The 26716-nt window shown below is 48.2% G+C and overlaps 1 protein-coding gene and 1 long non-coding RNA gene across 10 annotated transcripts in view; one reads left to right on the top strand and one right to left on the bottom strand.

Annotated features, from left to right (window-relative positions):
- Window positions 1-26716, bottom strand: part of LOC102901282 — a 68208-nt gene that overhangs the window by 5791 nt on the left and 35701 nt on the right. For 8 of the 9 annotated variants that reach the window (XR_006591385.1, XR_002739155.2, XR_006591389.1 and 5 more), the window contains 2 exons: window positions 19366-19660; window positions 1096-1181 (listed from right to left, as the gene is read on the bottom strand). This is a non-coding gene — a long non-coding RNA (uncharacterized LOC102901282). The remainder of the gene's footprint in view (window positions 1-1095; window positions 1182-19365; window positions 19661-26716) is intronic. The other variant, XR_006591391.1, reaches the window with a different exon arrangement.
- LRRC52 (leucine rich repeat containing 52) lies at window positions 6360-25826 on the top strand. The gene is made up of 2 exons (XM_003999534.5): window positions 6360-7279; window positions 25364-25826. Exons 1-2 carry the CDS (start codon window positions 6658-6660, stop codon window positions 25687-25689), a joined length of 948 nt encoding a protein of 315 aa, XP_003999583.1. The 5' UTR covers window positions 6360-6657; the 3' UTR covers window positions 25690-25826.

The raw sequence follows: 26716 nt of genomic DNA, 5'->3' as shown, positions 1-26716 counted from the left end.
GGACACTTGGGGTCTTGTGGAGAAGGGCTCAGGTTGAGAGTCAGCCCGGAGACAGAAGCGAAAGCATTTATCACAACGTTAACCAGTCGCTCAGCTACCTGCCTTCCCCTTGCTTGGCACCACTGGGACTCTGGCCAGGCCTTAAGGGTGTCTTCTTCAGTCTGTCCAGGAAGTAAAGGGCTGGGAAGACCCTCCTGGGGGAGTGAGTTCATGGGCTCTGATCAGAAATACAGACACTCCTTGTAAGACCCACGGTAGAGTAAGCTTTCTTCCCAGGAGCTCCATGGTCCTCCCCCCATTGTCCTTCTGGGAGTATGGCAATGACACACCCACATGACTCCATTGACCTCTGACAGCAGCCCTTCCAAAAACCCAAGAGCCCAAGCACCTGGGTGGTTCAGTCAGTTGAGCGTCGGACTTCAGCTCAGGTCACGACCTCACAGTTCATAAGTTCAAGCCCCGCATTGGGTTCACCGCTGTCAACACAGAGCCCACTTCAGATCCTCTGTCCCCCTCTCTCTCTGCCCTTCCCCGGCGTGTGCTCTCTCAAAAATAAATAAAACATTAACAAAAAACAAAAAACAGCCTTTCAAAGATGCTGGGAAAACTCTGAGACCTTCTTACCTGCCTCCCTCAGGATTCATGCTCTCCTTTTCAATTTCTATGCCAAATGCCAACTTGGCCCCTCTATGTGACACCCTGTGGGGACACCCTTCACCTTGCCCATGGCATTTGTCTCTACCTCCCACATGACATATTTTCTTGAAAATCTGTGTGTGAGGAATGCTGAAGGAGAGACAGGACTCAATTTCCCTCAGTCCTCCTCCTAACCGCCCAGAGCCTCTGTGAAGTACAGATTCCCCCCAAGAGACCACCAAAGGCTTCCACTGCTTTCGAATTTCAGTGTCAAAGGTTGTTCTGAAGGGCAGGAAGGAGGTGGGTAGCCCTGCTGGATTATGGAGAGATTTCCATGATAGTGGCTCTGCCTCTTCTGGGGCTTTGATAAAGTATGAAATGCCCAGTGGTCTGCCCAATGGATACAGCATGCTCCAGATGGCCTTGGAAGGAATTCCTCATTACAGAAATATGGGTCACCTCAGGCATCGACGAGTCAACGGTTGCTGGCTTTGCCATTCATTCTTTGAGCTTAGGAAAGTTGTTTTTCTATTCAGCTTCCTTGTCTGCAAAAGGAAGAAAATTATACAAAACAATCTCAAAGGTTAATGTAAGTCTTTAAAGCTGAAAAGGTTGTAAGCCTTCTGAAAGACAAGGAACCCCAAAGTGTAAATAGATCACATAACAACAGTGGTTTGAGCTGGTCTGGAGTTAATGTACCATTTAGTGCCTCGGAGGGGCACTTTTATAGTACATTTATTCCATGGAGCCTGTAAAAACAATAATGAGCATTTTGAGGCATTTGCATAAGTGGTGGTGGTCTGGCTTAGTAACTAAGAGCTTGCACTCAGGAATAAAACTTTTTGGACCCAATCCTGCCTTCATCACTCATCAGCTCTGTAGCCTTGGGCAAATGGCCCCTCTTAGAGCTTCTTTTTCTTCATTTATAAGATAGGGTCATGCCACAATGACTCGCTGCATTGCTGTGAGAATCACATACCTGACAGGGTGAATAGTAAAGGGTAGTTGGTAGGTTATATTAAATGATACTCAATCTTTATAGCAATCCTGTAGAAGCATTATTTGGCATCCCTATTTTATCAAAAAGAAACACGTCCATAGAAGCTGAAGTGTTTGCCTGAAGTCACTCGGCAAGGAGTTTCTCCTTCCGAAGCTCATACCACAACACAGGTGTCTCTCGCATGGTCTCCTCCCAAATCAATGGGCTCAGACAAAGTCGCAGTGCGGGTTTCAGGCATAATGACTACTACACCTATAAGCCTAGCCTTGGGCGTTAGTATATAAGTCTGTTGTAAGCTGAGAAGGTGATCCAATCCCCCCAAAACGGTATGCAATTTCAAGGCTTCCCTTAGATTCCTCTAGATAATAAATACTACAGAAATGTACAATGTAGGGGGAGCCTGAAAACAAAGACATCCCTGGGGAACACAGCAGTTGGAGTGATTTCCTCTGGCCTACACTCTTGTAAAGGTCCAATCTCCTGAGCAGGGACTCAGGCAACCTGAAGGAGAAAGACAAAAATAGTTCACACCAGGTGGTACTAAAAACAGACCCAAGGCTCACATCTAGCTAGCTAGATAGCTAATAGATAAATGATAGATAGATAGATAGATAGATAGATAGACAACAGATAGATAAATAGATACGGTAGATAGGTAGGTAGGTAGATAGATAGCTATGATATAGATAATAGATAAATGATAGATGATAGGTATAGATAGATAACAAATCAATTATAGATAGATATAGATAACAGATAAATTATAGACAGATGACAGATAGAAGAGAGATAGATATGATAGGTAGATAGGTAGGTAGATACATAGATATGATAGATATAAATAGATAAGATAGATGATAGATATAGATAGATAACAGATAAATTATAGATAGATAGATATAAATGATAGATGATATACATAGATAGATAGATAGATAGATAGATAGATAGATAGATAGATAGATATAGATGATAGGTGGATGCATGCATGGATGGATAGATATAGAGATGATACATGAATAGATGACAGATAAAGATATAGATGATAGATATGATAGATAGATGGATGGATAGATAGGTAGAGATAAATCTATCTATAGGTAGACAGACAGACAGACATATTTGGCCCTTAGGCCCCACCTTCCTGGCATATATTAGGACTTCTTTTCTCTTCCAGGCTGTCTTTCCTGTTCATCATCAATCTGTTTTCCGTGGGACTTGCCCCCCAGCCCCATACCTGCCTCGACGGCCCTGCTGAATAGGACACAAGCATTGTCAGAAGTCTGGAGTGACCTGGATGCCATAAGCAGCTTTGACATCAAAGTCCTTAACATTCTGCATTCGTTAGACCTGCACCCACTGAATTCCTGGCCCAGGAAGCAGAACAGAGAACTGACTTCTACGCCGCTAGGTCGCTAACCCTGTGGAGAGTCCTGAGTTGAACACATGAGCAGTCTTAACTGAATAAAATGGCACCGGCATTTCTTTCTATTTTTCTCCTGAGCAAATACAAGTATGCCGAAATTATATTGCCCCCGGCCCTTGCTCCCGGGTGTCGGATGGAACAGGCACTGGCTAACATTTACAAACTGTTTGCCCTGTGCCGGGCACCGTGCAGTCGCTGGAATCTGTCCTGGTGCTCGGGTCTTAAGGCTTCAAGCCTCTGTCCTTCCCCTGCACAGACTGGCTCTTGATGGAACCTTACACTTGGGCGGGTGCTCAGAGAGCATCCCATCTTGTTCTATAGAAAGGAAACCAAGGCCCTGGGAGGGGATAGAAATCAAGGGTCCTGGCTGTATCCACTTTGCTCTACCCTCCCCCCCTTGCCTTTTTATAACATCAAGGACTGTGCCCACCTGTCTTTTGGATCATGAGAGTCTGTTGGGAGGCACACTGGCACTCGAGAGGGATCGGTAAGCGGGAAGCTGTCTCTGTCAGATACAGCTAAAAATAGGAGCCGGCCCGAGAGCAGCCTCAGCTAGTGAGTGTGCACTGAGACCAGGTGCTCCTCACCGAGTTCACCTGATACCCACCAGTGCTACTGGAAGGACAGCCACCCCGGCCACCTCAGGGGCAGAGGTGGGCTCAGCAAACAGCTGTATACACTAAGGGCAACCCAGCTGCTTCTGAAGCTGGGGCGAGCAGACTCTATTTCTGCAGCCATCTGACCACGTGGGGCCACAGGGGGTCATCAGAAGGAACAGGAAGGCTCTTCTCTTGGCCCTCCCCTAGTGGCTCCCTGTGGGGCCTGAAATCTTCCCATGATGTAGGAATTCAGCAGTCCTAAGGAGAGTTGGAAATTCTCTCGTTCACCTCCCTCAATATACAGATGAGAAAAATAAAGCACGGAGACATTAAGCAACTCTGCCAAGGGCAAACAGCCTAGTCCAGAACTTCCCAGAGCAGGATCCCTGAAATAAGAGTCTCGTAGATGTTCCTTGAAGAGAAATTGTCTTAAAGGTTCTGAGATCAGGTAGTTGGGAAAGGCCGCATTCTCTATTCTTTGTCTCGTACACTCATTCTCTATCTAACAAATATTTACTCAGTCTCAAAACGAGGACCACGTTTGAGGGATCTGGTCTAACCTGGCAGAGCTGGAACCAGCCTACGGGCGTGCAGACTTCAGGACCACAAAGCACACAGCTACCCCAGGCCAAGGACTATTTCTCAATTTAACCATTCATGAGGCTTTGCTAAAATGGCAATGCTCCGGAGAGAGAGAGAGACATAACTGACTGGCGTCCCTGATAACTTTTAATGCACTTTGTTTGTCCGAGGCTTTTCCAAGCCAGAGCACTTGCAATCATATGGCCAAACAACAAAGCCTGAGCCAGAGGCTGCTGCCTTGAGAAAGTGCATCCACATGCGGCGGCTAGAAAGTAAATGCGTAAACCTGGACACGCTAGCTCCCCTGAAAGGAAGAGTCAGAAAGAAGGAGAGAGGCAGAAAAATCACTCCACAAGCTTTGGCAAACCAGTCAGCCATCATCTCTCCCCAAAAGGAAATGGATGGGGGCACCTGGGTGGCTCAGTCAGTTAAGCAGCCAACTCTGGATTTCAGCTCAGGTCATGATCTCATGGTTCATGAGTTCAAGCCCTGCTTTGGGCTCTGTGCTGACCCTGTGGAGCCTGCTTGGGATTCTCTGTCTCCCTCTCTCTCTGCCCCTCCCCCACTCATGCCCTCTCTCTCCCTCTCTCTCTAAAAATAAATGAATACGCTTAAAAAAAAAAAAAAAGCAAACCCAGCCCACTGGGAAGGAATGTGGCATTCCTACCACACCCCCTCCAAACCACACCCTCAACTTGTCTTGGCCCCCAGGGGAAGCCATCGCCCCAGAAATTAATTCTTCCCCATATATAGCCTTCACAGGCGAAATTCCTCTCTCGGACAATCATGTAAAGTCTAGCAAGGAACTTTTTTTTTTTTTTTTTTAATTATAAGGAAAGGGTGGCTCCCCCATCAATAAAATCCTGCTTCAATTAGTTCAACCATCCTTTGGGTCATTATTTTAAGTGTTTGAAATTTCTACTCAAATAAGGTCACTTTCAATTTGGTAAACACTCCTAAGTCATCATCTTAATTCACGGCCAGTCACCCTAGGAATGCTGAGTAAGTAAACATAATCAAGCATTAGCTAACCAGCCACAAATCCACTTGAGTTTATTAATTTCTCTCTTGGCAGAGAAACATGAAAAGGGACCAAACCATCAGAGACATTCACGCATCATTCATTCAATAAATATTTATTACACACCAGGTGCCAGGCACTATGCTAAGCTAAATATAAGTGGCATTATTTTATGAATATTCACAGCTAGGTTACCTATGAAATCCTATTTTCCCCCAAAACATAAATTTTCATTCCTGAGGTGCTTTTTCTTCATTTCTGCCCAATATGCCTTCCTCCGTGGAGTAGATGATGCGTCCTAACTCTTCAGCTTCCAGATCCTCTATCCCTCCCTCCAAAAGACCCTCTTTCCCATCATCCCTCAAACAGTTAATGACTATAAACTCTCACGAGAAACTCTAGAGAGGCACTCGCTACTTTAAGAGTCCCAGGAGAACAGTAAGGGTAAGAAATAGTTCATATCGTCGCGCTCAGATATTTTCTCACACATTGGAGTTTTGTGTTAAGGGGAGTAGCTTATACTTGCTCTAAAGGTTTTTGAAAATACTAGCGCACATATATTCCAAATGCAGAAAGGGTGGTACGCGCACTAGGAATGCAATCTTAAGAGCACCACCTCATCAGAGGAATTCCCTTCCCTCATTCGAAGGAGGCTCCCCTTTCCTCTCCCACCAAGAACCGGCGCCTGTCCGAATCCGTTCCCCAAGGAAAAGACCCACTCTGAGAACTGACCTTAAACAAGTCACTTTGCTCCTCAGTATAGAAGGGAGCTGGGCTGAACACCGCCAAGGTCCCTCTTAGGTTGGATCCCTAACCTAATCCTCTACTACACCTCCCTGGGAACTGGTACACACACACACACACACACACACACACACACACACACCCCGTGAACCGGCCCCCCACCCCCATGCTGCAGGGCCCTGATTCCCCCGGGGAAAGCCAGCTTACCGGGACACACAAAACACCCCCACACCACCCAGAAGGAGAGGCAGGACTCTCCCTCCCTCAGCCAGGCAGTCTCCTGAGGCTGCTGACATCACAAAGGTGTCAACTGGCAACCTCATTGTCATGTGGCTCTCCCCTGGCTCCCCTTCACTTGCAAACGCAGGGAAAGGGTGAGACCTTTCAAAGCCGCCAAGCGGGCAAGCTTCCAGCAGCAGCCTGGGAGTGAGCAAGCGGCAGAGCCACCCAGCCGGGCGGCGGGGCATTGGGCCTCGCGTTTCAACTTCTGTTCTGTTCTCCTGTAATGGAAAATTGCTTTGCACAAAGCTAGAGTGTTACAGTTCTTTCCAGCGCCCCTCCCCCCCACCACCCCGCCCCTCGGCAGCCTTCTGATCAGAGGGACAGCGCCCGCAGGAAGGTGGAAGGAGGGTAGTTGCGGTTTCTTACTATGTCCCTTGCTTCAGGCCCTGGGCCCGGGTGGTTACTCTTTTCCTTTGGAATGGGACTGGTATCGGGGTCAAAGTGTCCAAATAACTGTCAGTGTCAAGCCCAAGAAGTGATCTGCACAGGGATCCGGTTAACCGAATACCCCCCAGACATACCCCTGAACACCCGGAGGCTGTACCTGAATGATAACAGCATCACTTTTTTGCCAGCGATGACTCTGGGACTCCTCAGTGACCTTGTTTACTTGGACTGTCGGAATAACCTGATTCGCGAGGTGATGGATTATACCTTCATCGGGGTCTTCAAACTCATCTACCTTGATCTCAGCTCCAACAACCTAACCTTGATCTCCCCATACAGTTTCTCCGTGCTCAGCAACCTGGTGCAGCTGAACATTTCCAACAACCCTCACCTGTTATCTCTCAACAAGTACACCTTTGCCAACACCAGCTCTCTGAGGTACCTGGACCTCAGAAATACCGGCTTGCAGACCTTGGACCATGCTGCCTTCCATAGCCTCATAACACTACAGACCCTGTATCTGAGCGGAAACCCATGGAGGTGCAACTGTTCTTTCCTGGACTTCACCATCTACTTAATAGTGTCCCATCTGAACCATCCAGGTGAGGGTTTGATTGGGTGTGGGGACGCGGATGTGACGGAGTAGGAGGAATTATTTACAGAAAAGGTAGTCAAAAGATGGTCAGGATGGGAGAAAAAGTCTGGGTTAATCTGATTGAAAACATTCTTATGGCTCTGCAAGATCCATCCTGGGGTTGACTGGAGAGGCAGTAGGGTCAGTAGAAAAAGTTCTGGAGTAGGAATCCAAAGAGCTGAGTTCTGGTCCCAAGCTGAGCACTTACTAGTTGGCTGCCCTTGGGAAAGCCAATTTCTCTGAGCCTCAGTTTCCTGATCCATCAAGTGGGAACAATAATATTTCCAAACAGAGCTGTCATGTCAACCTAAGACGGTATGTGTGGAAATGACTGACTTCTATAACTGCACAGTAGCAAAGTAATACAGGGACACTTTATTCCATTGGTGGACTATTTTAGTCTGTTTGATTCAGTGACTGAATTTTTCCAGGATCCGAAAGTAAATTCAGACATGCATAGGCAGTAGAAAATCCAACAGTATAATGTACGGAAGAGAAAGTTCAATAGAGAGAGGAGGAGGGGCACAGGAGCTCCCCAGACAATGAGAGAGGGAGTAGAGAGAAGGGAGAGGAGAAGGCATTTGATGGCTCATCTTCAAGATGCTAACCCAATAAGGAAGGAGAGAATGGCATGAATCCATGAAGAATGGGTCACCAGTACCCACTGTGTCCAGCAGGGAGATTCCAATCTCCCAGGCAGACTCTCAAGTCTTACCTGGTAGATTTCCAATCCAGATGCTGCCACTCTCTCCACTGTCCCCACCCCTCTGCCATGGTCCCTGGGGCCCTCCAGTGTCTCACCCCCTCTTCTGTTCAGTAACTTTATTGTCCAGTCCTCATCCTCCAATTATCCCACTCCACCAATACTACCTTCACTCAGGAAGTCAAAACTTCAGTTGAATGTGAGATAATTCCTCACAGAAAGCCAGGAGCCACTGATGTAATCTGGCAAGATTGGACTTTGGATTCAAACCCTATCAAAACCATGTCGTTTCTCCCTTCTCTGAGTGTTTGTTCTTGAAAATATTTCCATGCACCTGCACCTGCTGAAGCTTCCACCATGAAGTCTTGCCCAGGTGGCAATATCCCAGAAAGATCCCTAGCCAAAATGACAGGTTTCAAGGGGATCTGGGGGAGAGGGAGCTGAGTGGTGGCAGCACTCCTGGCCTCCCTTCCAGTGGGAGGGTCTTAACGTGTCTTCCGGGCAATGCCTGGACTCTGGCGAGGCAAGTGAGCTTCCTGGAATATAAAATTGAGGGAGGCACTAAGAGTGGGTGGCTCCTCACATTTTGTGCCCTAGACACCTGGCCCTGCTGACAGGCACTTCCATCTGAGTTAGAATAAATCGAAAGGAAAGAATTTCATCAGACTATCTTCTTAAGACCACCAATCATAAAAGAATAGAGGAGCAGTTATCTTGGGTGGGTTGCCTGATCTCTCCAAGAGAATGTCTTCTACTTTTCTCAATGATTGGTGCTGTGGTGCTTTCTAGAAAGCTCCCTGAAAGAGGGTCGTGATTGGTCATTCTCGCGCATTAAATGTGGCTTTTAAATGGGATTCTCCTGTCAGTGTTCACGTAACCAGCCTGTGAAGAAGCTTCATCTTCTCTTGCCCCCTCCCCATCACACATATATATTTTCCTTGAGCAGAGCCCACCACATAGCCAGGAGAACCTCCTACCCTAGCGGAAAAGGGAGATGTAGCTTGACCTCGTCCCCAGTCCCTAAACCTACCACTTCACCTGACCTCAAATCTCCCTTCATCAAAATTCTGCTTATAGAGTTATCTCTTGTCGGAATTTTCAGGCTGACTACCTTGGACTCCTTGACTCACTTCATTCTGAGATTGTATAGGATTGTAGACTGGATCTGTTTCACTGCCTGTTCTCAAAAACATCAGAAGTGGGTATCTATCCTGTCAAACTCATAAACTCTTTACAAACAACAGTCTGTCTTTTGTGAGCCCTGCCCCCCCAAGACATTCCCCCCAACAACTACTAATCTGCTCATCTTCCTCTGCTGTTTGGTGGCCTAGAGGAGCCCACCCAGGCCACTTCATGCAGAACTGTGGTCTAGTTGCCCTGGCTAACAATTATTATCTCTTAAAAACACTAATGAGCCCAAGGCCAGACAGAGAACAATTTATCTTTGTAGAGAGATTTGCAGCTGTTAGAGCTTTTCACACATGCTTCTTTACTTTGAGTGTCAAACCAACCCTTAAATTTTGTGCCCTAGGCCTATGGAAGAGGCTAGGATTGGTCATTTTTTTAATAAAACCTTTTTAATATTTATTTATTTTTGACAGAGACAGAGACAAAGAGAGAATGTGAGTGGGTTGGGGCAGAGAGAGAGGGAGGAACCTCCGAGATGTCAGCACAGAGCCTGACACAGGGCTCGAACTCACAAGCTGTGAGATCACGACCTGAGCCTAAGTCGGCCACTCAACCTACTGAGCCACCCAGGCGCCCCTAGGATTGGTAATTTTAACCCTATCATATGGATAAGAAAATAGACTGGCCCAAAATCACACAGCTACTAAATGGCCCCCCAAAAATGATTTGAACCTCCTGAGTCAGGTCTTTTTTCATGAGACTACTATATCTTAAATCCCCATATTACATAACTATGATCCATATGTTATATGCATCTGACCACAGCATCTAAATTACAGCTTTATTTCCGATATGACCACACATGAATTCATCCAAGATCATTTCCACTGGATAGTGAGTTCTAGCCATGGTAAACTCATCATATGCCTGTGTTCTTGCAAACCCAAGTTCACCACAACCTACCCAAACTCCCAAAGAAGGAGCCTAACCTTGCTTACCTTTGCATCTCAGTCTGGTTCTCCCTTCCCACACATACACGTACATACACCCCGTGACAAACACATAAACCCATGTGCAAACACACACACATATACCCACATACATACAAGCACCAAGATGTGCCCACACACACATACCATACATGCAAACATAAATATACACCTACTCACTTACACAATCATCCACATATTACATATATACAACACACATACATATACCGATGTGCAGATACACAGCCACACTTGAGAAGGCACCCACATACACATGAAACCGAGCACACACACACACGGTAGAATTCAGAAGATGCTTCTCTTGCCCTTTAGCCAGACCTCGACATAATGGAAGATAACTTATTTCAAGTGACTCTCGTACGATTCATGTCTCAAGTAGAAATATCTTCACTATTGACAAATACTCATGGCGAATGCTCAAGCTTCCTATTATACCACATTTGCTATCAACAGGTGACCTTGGGCATGTTCTACAATGGAGTGTAATCATCTCTCCCCATGTACCCACACTGCAGGATATAAGAAGATTCTCTATGAAGTGAGCTGAGTAACTTGGTTATTTGTAGAAAAGAATCCAAACTAAAGATGGGTTTGATTTTAGACCCAGGAAGATACTGAACATTAGTATTGGGCGATTTTACCTATGGTACAGAATTAAGGTCAGCATGACAGAAGAATGACAAAATGTAGAACCCTTGAAAAGCAAGAAGTGAAGAAAGGAACTTCCATGCTACCACCACTCAGTCATCTATTCATCCATTTAAATATTTATTGAGTCCTACTAGGTGCCATAAAGTGTTCATGGAGGGAACACCCAAGAAGCCTGGAGCTGTGTGTGTAGACTCGTGTGACTGTGGTCATCTGCACCATATATGTCCCATGGTCCAGTCAGGTACAGCAGAACTAACCCCACTGTCCAGACAGGGCAGGACAAAAGAGAATACCATGTGCTTACTGGGCAGAGCAGGCACTTGGGAAAGCCTCAGTTGCAGATGGGGAAGGCCAGACACCATGCAGGCAGGGGAGCTCCTGTTAAAAACAGACATGGATTATAATTCTAGCCTTGCCACTTGCTATTTATAGGATATCAGAGAAGTTACTTAACCTCTCTGAACTTCAACTTCATCTTTCAGACAGGTATAAGAATAGAACCAACCTATGTGGGCTGTGGAGATGAGAACACTTACAAACTGCCATTAGCATTAAGTCTTGCACACAAAAAACATTCAATAAGTGAATGGTTGGCAGGCGTGGGAAAGGTATAGGGTACTTAAGAGAGTACAGACATCAGTTAGGTGACCCCAGGATAAGCAGTGGACTTCAGGAAGGTTCAGCACACATGGAACAAGAGGACAGTGTCCAGGAGACAGGACTATAGGGATGCATGTGGGGATATAGATAGGATGTGGGGAGGTGGGCAGCAGGTCCCAGGACTCTAATCCCTTGGAAAATGGGATAGCAGGGATCTTAGGGGGAACTAGGTATTAGACGAGTTATGAACACAGGAGTTCAGACCCCGGGGAACAAAACCAGAAGCCTAAATCAAGGCTTGTTCTCAGCCTGGACCATAAGACTCAGCGCTGGGTCAGTAGTAGCCAAGTGGTTCTTTCTGAGACACCTGAGTCTGGAACTGAACTTCTATCTAAGACAAGCCCCACTTCCAGAAACAGGTGTGGACATGCAGAGATCTTTCAAGAGCTGAGGGCAAGGAGGTCCAACTGTGGGGTAGACATGGCCTTGAAAGCAAGAAATCACCCACATGGTATGATTTTGTTATCGGAAGAGGACTAAGTGATACCTTGGCTCCCATCCAGTGCCTATCATTGAGTTAAAATTAACCATTAGAGATTTACCCTTTTAGATCCCCAAAAGTACCCCAATCTTGAAGAGGACCCTGCAAAAATATATGAACTTTAGGGCTGAATAATACTGGTGTCCCCAAGCCTTTATCAGCTCTTAGAGGCAGAAGTGAATTCTTGAGAAATACAATTAGCCAAGATTCGTTCTGCAGCAGTGGGGAACCATGAAGGAAGCCAAGGTCCAGCAAAGAAATGAGGAGATGTTAAAACAAAAAATATAAAGGCAGTAATATGTCCTTTCCCTATGGCCTATCTTGGCTAAACCCACCCCCACAAAGGAGCTGTAGAGAAGGTTAAATGTTTCATTCACCTATTTCATCATCAATCAAAACTTTCCCATATTGGCAAGAGGTTCTATTCTATTATCAAAAGGTCTTCATCAAAAGAAGCCCTCTAATGATATACTCACCAGATGCACTAAAGACTATTAAGTCCTCAAAGAGTTCACATACTCACTTTACAAACATGAAAGTCACAGCAGAAATGGAGGTGGGCTGTAATGTGCTGGTTTTCAGGATGCTCTGATCAATGCAGAGGTAAACAGACCCACAGATTCCATTTTCTTTTTGGCCCAGGTCAGTAGAGAGGAGGACTAATTCCTGGCTGGAACTGTAATTTTCCAGTCATTAATACCATTTGAAGGTGAGACTGACAATTGAGCTCTTCCCAGGATAGAGCTGTCTACTAGGACAGGGTCGAATGCCTCTGAAGATGCTCTCAAAAACTCATGCAATTCTAAGCTCCTGGACATAAGGAACCTGACCTCCATCCCCTCTTCTCCCAAAGCTTGGTCTGGCACTGTCCAATAAAAGTCCCTGCAGCAGTAGAAATGGTCATATCTGTGTTGTCCAATACAGTAGCCACTAGCCACATGTGGCTATTGAGTTCTTGAAATTAGGCTATTGCAATGGAGGAACTGAATTTTTAATTTTACGTCATTTTACATCTTGTAAGTAGCCACATGAATGGCTATTGGCCACCATATTGGTCAGAGCAGCCTTTTAATAAAAGATGCCAAAGCTGGAACTTTAGAATCTAGCTTCCTCACAGGTAAGTGACTGTACAGCCAAGCCTGGCATGGAGATCTCCTGACAACAGATTCAGTGTTTTCCCCCATGCCATGATACCTCCTTACTCTGAGACACATCACAGTCCACTCCACTCTGGAACATTCGCTGTAAATTCAGTATATGTCCAACATTGTATTGTAATGACGGCTTTCATCACGGAGAATGACGCCATAATTCCTGTCTGTAATAAGACGATCTTGGGATATAAGAGAGAGAAGATGCAACTGAAAGCCAGAAAGTCCTGACCTGATCCCTGTGATGCCACTGTGTGATTTGGGGCAAGTCACTTTCCCTCTGAGACTCACTTGTCTTTGAAATAAAAAGAGAGTAGGATTAGATACTCTCTAAAGCCCCTTCGAATGGGTAGTCGATGGAGCTAAATAGAAAGATAAGGTGCACTTGGATGCAGGAAAGCGGTGATGAGCAGACAGGGTGCCAGATGGGCAAAGTGATGGATCAGTGCTGAGGTGGAGCCATTCCTGGAGATGTAGGCTACAGTCACATAATTAGGACGTGCATGTAAGTAGTAAGCAGGCGGCCTTGAACTCCTGCGCTGTCCCACCTCCTGTCTTAAGCACCGTCTACTTGACTAAAACAATGCCTTGCCCTCGACTGTCCTCCCAGGCTTGGCCTGCTCAACCAGTGGTTCTCAAACTCCAGTGAACATAAGAACCTCAGGCCCCACATACAGAGATTCTAGTTTTGCACAGTACAAATCCTTAGGCCATATTTTGAGAAACCCTATGACAATGGCTTGTGTTCTAGGTCTACAGCGGTTACCTCCACTGGTGAATAAATTCATTTGCACTGAGATGTTAATGGCTAATAATGCTTTGACGTGTTTCCCTCAAGGGGCATTTGCAGTGTGACAGAAAGCAACCAGAAACAGTGAGAATTCAGAAAGCAACAGACTACCAGGGGTAGAAGTGGGAGTAGTTTGGGGACAGAGTGTCCCTCTGTGTCAGCTCTTAAGTTGTAGTCCTTAAGCAGTACTGGGTGACCCGGTGGTGGGGCCTACAAATCAAAGAGGAGTCTGGGCAAGAGTGCTGTAGAGGAAGGGGGACCAAGCCACTCAGAGACATCTGCAGGGAACAGATGGGCTGGGTCATGTGCTATTTCAAGTCCACATCATCTCGAGGGCGTTTTGAGCAGAGAACATCTTAGTTTCATTCCAAGGCTACTTCATCTTGTATTCAAGGCTGCTGTAATAGGATAATGGCCCCATTTCAAGCCACCAAGTACAAAGTCATCGACAGCTGTGCCAAGACTTAGATTTCCAGAATGAATTCAGGTCCTCATACTCTTCCACCATTAATGCTAACCCATCTCCTCCATCAGAGAAATTGCTGCAAAGACCAGACGCCCAAAAAGGGAACAGCTGGGCAGCAGACATTTCCAAGGCCATCAACTTCTCCTCCAGCCCGTCTCTCCTCCCTTCTCACCCTGCTGAGAGCCAGAGGTGCAGCCTCATGAGGGCAATGAGGGGGCTGGGAGGGGGGCATCTGGGTCAGTGATCCCTAAACCTCCCAAAAAGGCCAAGAAGAGATGGGGTGGCAAGCACGTGTGGTCTAGGAAGGAGGCTGAATGATTCTCACACACTCTTGAATTCGGCTCACTTGAGACCCCTGAAAGGAGATGGCCCAAAGTCCCTTCATGCTCAGCAATGCCAGACCTCTGGTCACCCAACACCAGCCAGGCCTCTGGAAGGCAGTAGTGCAAGACTAGCCAAAGCAGCCAACCTCAGTTTCCTTATCTCTAGAAGAGAAGAGCTCTCCAGCCCGGAGGTAATCTGCAGAATGTGGATATGGCTAGAAAGAGAAACAGGGATCCAGTCATGAAGGGCCTTTAAAGGAATTTCCGGGGAACAGGCAGTGCATCCTGAGAAGCCCTAGGAGGCAGGCGAGCCTGGGTGCAGGGCTAGGAGGCTCCTGTAGGCACCCAGGCAAGAGGAAGGTGGTCTATGGCAGCAATGGGGATGAAGAAGTCTAAATAGGTCAAAAGGAACCATTTAGAAAATTAAAGGAATTTCCAGGGAACAGGCAGTGCATCCTGAGAAGCCCTAGGAGGCAGGCGAGCCGGGGTGCAGGGCTAGGAGGCTCCTGTAGGCACCCAGGTAAGAGGAAGGTGGTCTATGGGAGCAATGGGGATGAAGAAGTCTAAATAGGTCAGAAGGAACCATTTAGAAGATAGAAGCAATAGGACACAGGACTGAACTTGACCCTCCCAAGGTTCCTTGTGCGCCCTTCATGACTTCTGGCACAGTTCTACGTAATTAATAGATTTGTATATTTAACATGTGTCTTCTCTGGCAGTAAGGTCTATGAGAGCAAGGAACATGTCTGAATCTTCAGAAACTAGCTCAAGGCCTGACACAGAGAAGGGCTCAATAAATATTCATTGAGAAAAATCAATGAATAAGCGAGATGTGGAAAATAACAGACAAGAATTGGCTCAGCCCGCTTTGGGGGCTTCCCTGAGACGGACACTCTTAGAGGAGGGGCAGTGAGGAGCCTAGGGCAGAACCATATCCCACCGTGAGCATGTTGAGTGGGAGGGCCCCTGTCAACCAGTAGGTCTTTGGATGTTCTGACCTGAAATCCAGAATAGAGAATAGAACATATATTTGAGAATCATCAGCTCCCTGGTGACCAATGAAACTAAATGAAGGATGAGATGAGCCAGCAAAAAAGTAAGGGGTAATAGAGCAAGGACAGAAACTTTGGGGAATCCCAACAGAGAGAAGGGTGAAGAAGAGGCACCCATGAAGTACCCCGGGTGGGAGAAGCCAGGGAAGAGAAAGGAGATCAGAGAAGAGTACACTCATGGACGCCAAGAGGAGAAGAGTTTCAGAGAGTGGAAGCAGGTCAAGTAAGGGATGAGAAAGATCCGTCAGATTTAGCCACCAAGAGGTCCCTGATGTCTTGGACCTTCCAGTGGCATCATGGGTGTGGACACCAGAGCACAGTGGGATACGAATGAACAGCAAGGAAGAAAAAGGGTGCAGAAAAAAGGTAAGCTTGGGGCGCCTGGCTGGCTCAGCTGGCGGAGCATGCAACTCTTAATCTCGGGGTCACATGTTCAAGTCCCACGTTGGGCGTAGAGCTTTCTTGAACAAAAAAAAACTGTAAACCCTTCTAGGAAGCTTGGCTATGGACTAAAGGAGACAGACGGCCGAGAATGATGTAAAGGGGGTATTTCTTTCTTAGGAGCAAAGAGGTCCATGCATGTGTTTTATCTGCTGCTGAGGAGTCAATGCAGGGCAAAGACATGGGATGGGGGAATAAGCAATGGGGTAAAGCCCCAAGGAGTGGACAGACTCCAGAGCCAAATGGAGGGTAAGCCTTGAACAGGGAAACTCCCCTCCCCTGGGACCACAGAGAAGGAAGCGAGGGTAAGCACACATGGGTAAGTGTCAGGATGTGCGGCAAATGGAATCGAGGGGCCCACCCAAGTGTCCCTACTTTTCTTTCAGTGAAATAAAAGACAAAGGACAACTCTGTATCTAGAAAAGTGCACAGGTTCCCGTGATGTGTTCTGTGGTGCTTCTGTACCATCAACCCAATTAGGTGATCCCAAAATGGCCCTTTGTTCTTGAGATGATCATGCTCCCATTGAACAAGCAAAACCAAGGTGGGCTCTGGATTCAAACGACCTGGTTTTTAATCCAGCCTCTGGCACTTACCGGCTGGGCCACAGTCTCCAGGAGAAGCAGGCTCCTCATCTGAAAACTGGAGATCAATTAGTTCCTAGTTCTGGGGTCGTTGTGCTAACTCAATGAAATCGCCCACGGGAAGATTTTAAAAGTGTACACAGTAAGTGCTCAACTAACGTTAGCTATTGTCGCTGCTGTTACAATCCCTGGTGGCGACTGCGAATACCACAGGGGACATGGAGAGGGGGGAAAGCAGTGCGGGTTTACTGAGACAGGTAAGTACTGCTGTGACTTGGCACTCTTCCTGCTGGGGTGCACTGTCCACAGGGAGTCCTACTCGGGGGGGCCCAGGGCTTTTGGGTTGGAGGAGGGTGTTTTAAAGCTTTCAAAATGGCAGCATTATGTGAAAAAAGAGAGAAAGAAACCTAATGCTTAGCCTATATACAGGGATTTTCTCTTTTATCAGAACAGTGGTAGATTTGGCCTTCCCCTCAACCCAAATAAAGGAATAGCTAATGCATCCGATTAAAATATAGTTCAGACAAGAATTAAAATCATGTTAACAGAGTCTTGCAATTTTCAATATTTTCTTCCAACAGCTATGATGCTTGGCCAGAGCGTGTGGCTGAGGTGAGGTGCAGGCCTTGTTGACTCTATTTGACATTCACACAGGGGTAAGGAGCCCAGCCTGGCACCTGAGTGCACTCATTCCACTATTAGTTTCTGGGCACCTATTAGGTGCCAGGTCCTGGGCCAGGCACTGGGCACACAGCTCTGAACAGAAACAGACACACTCGCGTGAAGTTTCCACTCTATCAGGAGGGGAGTAAATAAGCAAATAAATATATGACCTAATGCCAAGTGATGGTAAGTGCTACAGAAGCAAATGCAGGGAGGGAAGGGAGAAAGCGTGCCTGGGATTGAGGACAAGGCAGATACTTTACACTGGGTGGTTACTAACGAGGTGACATTTGAGCCGAGAATTGAAGGAAGTAAGGGGACAAGCTGTGGACATAAGACGTGGTGGACGGGGGCTTTCTAGACAGAGGGCAGAGAGCAAACACAAAGGCCTTGGGGTGGAATGAGCTCAATGTATTAGAAGGTGAGTACGGTAGAGGCAGGTGGAGGAAGGAGACAGAAAAATAGAGGCCAGACCAGGTAGGACCGCTAGGCCAATGACAGGCTTCTGATTTTGTTCTAAGTGTGACAGGATATCAGGGGCGCCTGGGTGGTTCAGTCGGTTGAGCGTCCTACTTCGGCTCAGGTCATGATCTCACAGCTCGTGAGTTCGAGCCCCGCGTCAGGCTCTGTGCTGACAGCTCGGAGCCTACAGCCTGCTTCAGATTCTGTGCCTCCCTCTCTCTCTGCCCCAACCCACTCGCATTCTGTCTCTGTCTCTCTCAAAAATAAATAAACATAAAAAAAAAAATTAAGTGTGACAGGATATCACGAAAGGGTTTCGAACACTAACAGGAATGGCTCGTGGTTTGAGATGTGGCTCATGATGCGAGGGAGGAAGCAAGGAGGGGTCCCAAGTTTCTGCCTGGGCGACTGGTGATCAGTGATGCCCTTCTGCTACTGAACTTTTCTAAATTGCCTCTCTCCATCAGGATAGCCGTCTGCTACCTGGATTTTTCTGGGCAGATGGGTAGTTATTAAGCAGGCCCAGCTCTAGAGCAAACTAAGAAGAAACTAGAATTTGCCTTTAGCCTCCAAGAACCAACTGTTACCATCCCCCAGCCCGGCCATGCAGCTGGCTCCCCTCTCCCATCAAAACCTTACTCAAAAAGGTGGCCGGTTTCTCCCAGCGTAGGGCGTTAAGTCGTTACCTTCTTTTTCAGAAGACGATACCCTTCAAGCCTTATTCTGTTGGCAGAATGGAAGGTTATATCTCCTGCTGACAGAATCCCATGTACTCACAAGTACATAAGATGGTATTTCGAGGCAACGGGGTCTTTCTACCCCTAAAACATGTCCATATACAACCCCTTATGCAAAAGACTAGTCCTGTAGCCTAGAGCACCTCTAAAGCACAGGAATAATCGAGTTGAACTTGCTGGACTTGAAGGTCTTTTCTGTAATGTTCCAAGAGTCTATGATTCGCTTTTAACCTTTACCAAAGTATGGACTCTTTTTTTTTTTTAATTTTTTTTTTCAACGTTTATTGTTTTGGGGGGGGGGACAGAGAGAGACAGAGCATGAACGGGGGAGGGGCAGAGAGAGAGGGAGACACAGAATCGGAAACAGGCTCCAGGCTCTGAGCCATCAGCCCAGAGCCTGATGCGGGGCTGGAACTCCCGGACCGCGAGATCGTGACCTGGCTGAAGTCGGATGCTTAACCGACTGCGCCACCCAGGCACCCCTGGACTCTTTATCCAAGGGGGGAAAAATGTATCAGATAAGAACTGTAGTGCCCAAGCCCAAATCCTCCAAATCTTTAAGGTTTCACAATGCCAGGGATGGTTTAGACCAGGAGTCAGCACTGCTTTCTATAAACAGCCAGAGAGGAAATGTTTTAGGCTCTGTGGACCTCTGCTGCAACTACTCGATTTTGCCATCTGTTACCTGAAAGCTATCACAGAAAATATGCAAATGAGTGGGCATGGCTGTGTTCCGATAAAAATGTACTTACAAAACTAGGCAGCAGGTTGAATTTGGCCCACGGGTTGGAGTTTGCCGAGCCCGGGCTAGAGAAGACGGCTAGGTGATGAGAAAAAAAGAGCTCTAGGGAGCAAAGGTGAAGCCAATGCCCAAAGGACCGCACATGCGAGTCTGAGAAGGGGGCCTGGCTGGCTGGCTGGCTCTGGTGTTGTTGGGCTGCTAGATGGTCCAATCCAGGCTCCCCTCTAGGGAGTCATTTCCTCTGGGCACCCATAGTACAGCAGAATGTAACAGCGGTCCTTTCAAATTCCAGTCGGGAACTGGTCCTAAAGAGTGAGGCCAAAGACAGGAGCGATTAAGGACTGTTGTGTGAGATCAGACCAAGAGCCCACCATTCTCTCCTGTACGCATCCAACAGACATTTATTGAGCAGGTACCAGGGACCCAAAGGGGAACAAAGAGGGCCTCTGCCCTCAGTTCTCTAGCGCTAGTGGGGGAGTAGTGAGAAGCACCTTTTGATGGCACGCCCACGACACCTGCACCCTCACTTGTCTCCATCTGCACTTGCCCTCACTTCCTTCTCTGCAGTCGCTGAGGACAGAAGAGTGTCGCTTCCCAGTTCAAGGCTTAGCCCTCCATTTGGTCCCAGAGACCACCTGTTCCTGACTCCCCCAGGACTTCACGCCCCATGGCTCACTGAATCCTCCCCAAATTCTCGCAAGGGAAGCAGGGATTTGTATTCGTCTAGTGTCGAGTAACCCAAGGTGGCAAGGACTAGCTGACCCACGTATGGTGTTCTTTCTCCCCAGGCTCCCTTTCCTCTGGCTGAGCATTTTGTCAGTGACCCCGGCCCCAAGGGGTATTAACAACAAATAGCATTTTGTTCATTCAACAATCCTGCTTTGAGCTCTAGTGTGGGTTAAGCACGGTTCTAGGTGTTGAGGGAACAACAGTGAACCACACAGACAAAACTCCCATGTCTTCATGGAGTTCATAATCTGGCGGGTGGAGGCACACGAAGGAGTAGGAGGTAAATCCACTTCCTTGACAAATGCATAATTAGCTGGAGAAAAAAATAAGGCCAACTATACATCTAGTGATGATCGGGCAAGCTAGGGCCTAATAAGGAGAAATGGGGGAAGCAGGTCTTTTCTCGGGGTTCAAGGTGGAAGTCTTATGACCAAAATGCTAAAGCTGTTAGAAACCGGTGCTGCACCCTGAGGGTGATAGCAAACACAGTTTAGTGGAGGAGGGAGTCTCCAAATTCCATCCTTCATCGTACGTTGCCACCGCGTGGAGGCTCCACTCAGCCCAGATGGTTCCCGAACACGCACACCAGCACGGGGTCGGGGGTGGGGGCGGGGGGCGCTCCGAGCCTGCACTTGGCTCCTCTGGAGACTCAGGCCTGGGAACCTGCAGCAGCACTGTGGTCAGAACTGTGGTCCCTGCAGGCCAAGAAAGGAACAGTTTGCCTTACAACCACTGGGTTCAAACCAGTTTTCTGAGACAGAGGCTTCCTGGGCTCCTGCACCAACAGGTGTGGTTCTGAGCCACAGAAGCTCTTGCTCCTCCAGACACGTGATTCTGGCAGACGGGTTTTCTGCCTGTGAGTAACACACTATGTGTGGCAATAAACAAGGGGGGAGTTTACATTTCCTTAGGAACTATTTGCAGGAAGGGTTTAAACATCAATGATGCCTGTAATCGTCCCTGGGTGCTCTAACTGGAACAAATGCCCTGCGCCCATGGAGTGGGGCTGACAGAAGGATGACGTGGGGTCTAGTAACCTGTTTCCAATATGAATGAAGGCCCCAGAATTGTGCAGTGCACAGCATATACAACAGTACTTGGTAGCTCTTTGTCAGAGGAAAGGAAATCAAGAAAGCCAGAGAGGGAATAATTGACAAACAATTTATTCATTCTGTAGCATGGGAATGATTAAAACTACCTGGTGGAGTGGTCAGAGTAGAATTTAACTTTGAAAAGCACATTCTATGGTACCCAGCATATATCAGGCACTCCAAGATCAGTAGATGGGCCTATAATCTCTAATGTCATTAGGCCAGAATAGAAAAACAATGTATGACTATCAAGCTAGCAAAAAGGACACAAAGTAATAAAATAAAAAGCAACAAGGTAAAGAGAAAGAGATAAAGTATGTGGGACAAATTGAAAACAAATATATCAGTCCAACATTAAATGTTAACGGAATAATTACAATACAAAGTTTGTTAGATTGGATAGAAAACAAAACTCAGTTATATGCTGCTTACAAAAATGTATCTTAAACATAGGAATGTAGATAAAAGTAAATGGATGGAAAAAGATAAACAATGCAAACACTAACCAAAAGAAATTCAATAGAGCCACACTAATGTCAAAGACAGTAGACTTTAAGGCAAGAAGCGCTGCTAGAAATAAGGAGAGATAATGTTCAGTGAGGCAAGAAAGAGGTAACAGAAGTTTCTACACATCTAATAACATATCTTCAATATACATAAAGCAAATCATGACAGAACGATATGAAGAAGTAGGTAAATACCCAGCCAAAACCGATGACTTTAACATCCTTCTTGCGGTAACTAATAGACAATTAATGAACTCATAGTAACCAAGAGACAATCGTTTTTATCGATAAAAAGCCAGTAAAGATATAAATGACAAGCCAATACAGATACGGAAGACCTGTACAAAATCACATCCTAGTTGGTATTCACAGAACGACGTACTCAGCAAAGACAGAATACACATCTTTTGGGGGGCACATGCAAAATTTACTAAAACTGGCTTTATCGAGCAAATTCTCAATAAATTTCAAAGGACTGAAATCATACAGAGTATGTCTCTGCCCACAGAATTCAAGTAGGATTCAACAATGAAAATACAAACTAGAAAATCCCCCCAAAATAAGTGTTTCTTTCAACAAATGATAATGCCTTCTTAACAAGAACAAGAATGAGAAGATATGGATTATGCCTTCAAGAGTTTTGTCTGCCTGGTGGGGGAGAAAAGATACACTCCTCCTCTGGCAAGTACCCCACCACCACCCCCCGGCCAGAGACAATGCGATAGGCACAGTGAGAATGCTATGGATGGTTCAGGAAGGGGGACAATCACATGTAGTCTGAGCTATGAGGACGAGGGGGCTGTGGGAGCACCCTGAGAGCAGATGCATTCACACCAGACTTCGAAGGATAGGAAAGACTTGATCATGCAAAAATTGCAGGAGGAGGCATTTGATACAGAAAGAGTGGTGGAACAAAGCTCACTACAACAGGGGTAAGATGTAATCAAGGAATTAATAGTTTAATTTGACTGGAGCAAAGGGGGGGCACTGGAGTGCCAAAGGAGGGCGAGATAGAAGGGGGCAGATGCTGAGGGCTCTGAATGCCAGGCCAGGTGGTCTGGATGTTATTCCCAGGCCCACGGGGGAGTTAGAGGAGGGTTCGAGCCAGTGTGCCACGACAGAGCTGTGCTTGAGCAAGGGAAGTCTGGCAGGTCTTCCTGGGAAGAGCTGGGAAATGGGGAAAATGGGGGAAAGTGGATTTAGGGGGACCTACTGGGAGGTAGGAAGCCTCCCACCTTGGCAGTGACTGGGGAGCGGGGAGGGGGAGAGAATACAGCAGCAGAAAAACCCAGACCTCCCTCCCCGCAGAGCCACCCACATCCTGCACTTAAGAGCAACCTAACAAAGCCTTAAAATCACTGCTAATTGCCCCTTTCAAGGTAACGCTCCAAAATGGGGAAACGGTGTTTCGTGTTTAGTCTCCTCTCTGCCACCCAAGCCCCAATTTGAAAGCTGATTCTTAAAATAGAATGAGATAACCCCCCCTCCCCAGACACATCCAGACCCACAGAATCTCACATTTTCCTTCCTCCAATACATCTTTCTCTGTATAGTCCCATGTCGGGTCTCTGGCAGTTTGGAGAGATGCCCCAAGCCCTCTCTTGATAGAATTCCCGAAGCCTGGCCAGAAGCCCCCAGCTGCCCACCGCCCCCACTCTGGGGCCTCCTGGGCAAATCGCTAAGCCAGGCTGACTGGAGAGAGGCCTCCAGGCACGATTGTGGTCCTGCCCCTTGACAGCAGTTGTCATGGATCCCAGGGCCCCAGCCCATTTTCCTCTCCTGAGAGCTCTCCCCCGGGCAGGGCAGTGTCGCCCAAAGGGCCTCTTCCTCTCCTTCCCTCCGTAATCCTTGCACATAGCGGAGGTGACAGCCCACGGCTTCCCTTCCTGTGTCTACAGGTTCCACTAAGAGCCAGTCCTCGACCACATCACAGCTTTCAGGCCATCTTCCTGAAAGTAACAACCCTCACTGCAGGCGTACTGGGGCAGAAGCAAGGCGCAGGGGATGGGTGTTCAGCCCGCGGCGGACTTTGAGGGTGCCCAGCCTGGTCAGCTCTTTCCGGCCACCCAGTCCCAACAGCCTCCTTGCCACTTGGCTCACTTCTGTAACCCCTTTCTCTAAATCCTCTGCTGCTATAGCTCCAGTCCAAACCCGATTTCCCTAACTTCCTTGGTCACCCAAGGATTGGAATGCCTTCACCCATCCGGGAGCTTCTGCCCGAAAGTTTAGGAGAAGCATCTCTCCACACGAGCAGGCTTGTGTCTCCCACGTCTACAAATGAGCTTAGAGAGCTCAGTCTGTGTTTTCTGTGTCTTGTCTCCTGCCTGGATCCTTCAGGTCATCTAGAAACGTCTCTGAGTCTCGGTTTCCTTATGTGCAAAACAAGAATGATAGCACTGTGTGTATCAAAGCTGCTGTAAGAATTAAACAAGACCTTTGTATACCACTTAGCATGTAGTTTGAGCTTGGCACATAGTAGCTGCTATTATAATTGGGGGCATGATTATCTCAAGCCCTGGTCTCACCCTGCGTTGGAGGGCATTTATGTGATGCCTACTGGATATAGTCCCTTGGCACGCATGCGCACACACACAACACACACACACACACACACACACACACACACCCTCTGCCTCAGCACGGAGGAGCATGTGGAGCTGGGAAAATGCAGGGCTGAGGGCAGAGCTCTGAGTTTTCTGTGCAACTACTGAGCACCAGGCCTGCCTTCCCGCCTGCGGCAATGAAATCCTCTCGACTACCCTGAGAGCAGGTAGCATTCATGGCCCGGCCGTGTAAGGTGAGGAAATGGGACTCAGAGAGGGAAATGGACATCCTGCCGAAGTTCACAAACTTAGTAAATGACAGTCTGGGTCTGAACCCTGGCCTGGTCTGTCTGGATCCAGGGCCCAGTTTGCTTTCTGTCATATACTCAAGTCCACGACGCTTGACACGGGGAGGGGCTCAGAGAAGTAGCCAGGCAGCTGAGTCAGCTGCTAAAAAGGACCGAAGACTCATGTGGATCACATGATGAGCCAGTGATGTCGACCTCCCCATGGAGAAGCAGAGCCGCTCCTCCTCCTGGCTATCCTCTCCCCTGAGCTCCCTGCACCCCGACGTCTTGAGCAGAGGACACACGGGAGGCATTTCTGGGGAATCTTGTCCCTCCGGAGAGTTGAGCCGGGTGTGATGCCTCAGTGGTCCCTGGCAGGACTCAGTCAGGCCCGGGGAAAAGGGACAAGGTGGCTGGAAAGGTGGGAGGCGGGAGGGAGGTGATGGATGTCAGTGGGGGGGGTCAACAGTCCAGGGGGATCTTTCAGCCCCTGTTGTGGTTTCTCGTCCCTTGAGCATCCTGAAGGAGCCAAGCGCATTCCCAGGAGGCCACTGAACACAGCGGAGCCGGAAGCGGGGGTGGGGACAAGAAGCAGGGCTGGTACGGTACTTGTCAAACCTTGCTGTGCCCACATACCACCTGGGGGTCTCGTTCACACCCGCATCCTGCCTCGGGAGGTTTGTTGTGGTGCCTGAGGTCCTGCGTTTCTAACGAGGTCCAGCCCGTGCTGCTGGCCCGCAGACCACGCTTTGAGTAGCCCGGGTCCGCGAGGCCTATCCGGGTCCCCTTTGGACCTAGGACCCTGGAGGTTCTGCGGTTTCAGCTCTGTGCCTGCTGTGTTTTTCCTCGTAGATGATCAAAATGCCACGTGCACGGAGCCCACGGAGCTGGCGGGGTGGCCCATCACGCAGGTGGGGAACCCGCTCCGCTACATGTGCATCACGCACCTGGACCGCCAGGACTACCTCTTCCTGCTGCTCATCGGCTTCTGCATCTTCTCGGCGGGCACGGTGGCCGCCTGGCTCACAGGCATGTGTGCTGTGCTCTACCAGAACGCCCGGCGCAAGTCGAGCGAAGACGAGACCGAGGACGAACACGGCCAGCGGGGGAACGTCAGCGGGCGGATCTTCAGAAGCAGGGTCGACTCGGCCCAGGACGGGCTCCCTCAGCTGATTTAGCGGCCCGAGACGGCTCTCGGACGTGCCTTTCCCAAGGCTCCCCGCCTTCTTTCCGCCCTCCCCTCCCACTCCCTCACAGCTGTCTGAGACACTGACGCCTATTAGTAAAGCAAATAAAATGTTTGGTGGCCATTTCACAAGTTGGTCCCTTCCTGCTCCACCAGCCCAAGGGCACCTCCGTGAGCTCCGCAGGATGGCATAGAACAAGGCTGCTGCACCCTCGTCAATGCAGAGGAAGCCTGCCCCGGATGCAGGCCGACTCGTTTAATGAGCAACTACTGTGCCTTGGCTGGCGGGAGGGATATGAGAAACACAAGACTGAAGACCAGTCCCCAAAGAGCAAACAGTTTGGGGCAAGTCAAGACTAATATGAATGAAATGGAGAAAAGCGCAAGACCCAGTGATCAGAGCCGACATCAGTGAAACACGCCCACGGGCCATCTTCACACCCCGTCTCAAGACCGTCACCACCATCCCATGGTACGGATACTAGTTGACAGTGAAAAGTTGAGGCCTAGAAAGGTTAAACAAGGGACTGAGGTCACCCAACAGGTCAGTAGCGCAGCCCCCAAAGTCCATGTTCTTTCCTTTCCATGAGGTTGCCTCCCCAAGAAATGTTTGGCAATGCAGCCAAGGACTCACCACGTAAGCCTTGTATGAGACAAAGGAGTGAAACCCAGAGGCGACCACCACTTACCGAGCCCCTCCCCGGCACCCAGCCTCACCCCCAGCGTTGTATGCATTTTCTCTCCAGGTCAGCCCTCACAACCGCAGGTCAGGTGGTCGCTGTTACCCTCGTTTTCCTGAAGCTCGGAGAGGCTAAGGAACCAGCTCAGGATCAAACGGTTGATGAGAACCCAAAGGAATTCTGATTCCCAGGCCGCTTGATCCCGAAGCCTGTGCCCTGTGTACTATGAGCTCCCGACTTTCATGAAGTGCTAAACAGAAGAGCCAAGTGTATACAAGTACGATCCGCCTCTCAGGACTGGCCCGAGGAAGGGAAAGGGAGCAGCTGACAGGCGTGGCT

This window comes from Felis catus, chromosome F1 (genome assembly GCF_018350175.1).
Source record: "Felis catus isolate Fca126 chromosome F1, F.catus_Fca126_mat1.0, whole genome shotgun sequence".
NCBI lineage: Eukaryota > Metazoa > Chordata > Mammalia > Carnivora > Felidae > Felis > Felis catus.
The sequence above is the reverse complement of the archived record's forward strand: the minus strand, read 5'-3'. Positions and strand labels throughout refer to the sequence as shown.

What these genes read in the sequence shown, in the direction of transcription:
- LRRC52 (XM_003999534.5), top strand. Translation starts at nt 6,658, where the DNA reads ATGTCCCTTGCTTCAGGCCCTGGGCCCGGGTGGTTACTCTTTTCCTTT. An exon ending in GTCCCATCTGAACCATCCAG is followed by an intron (nt 7,280 to 25,363) that starts GTGAGGGTTTGA and finishes TTTTCCTCGTAG; the next exon opens with ATGATCAAAATGCCACGTGC.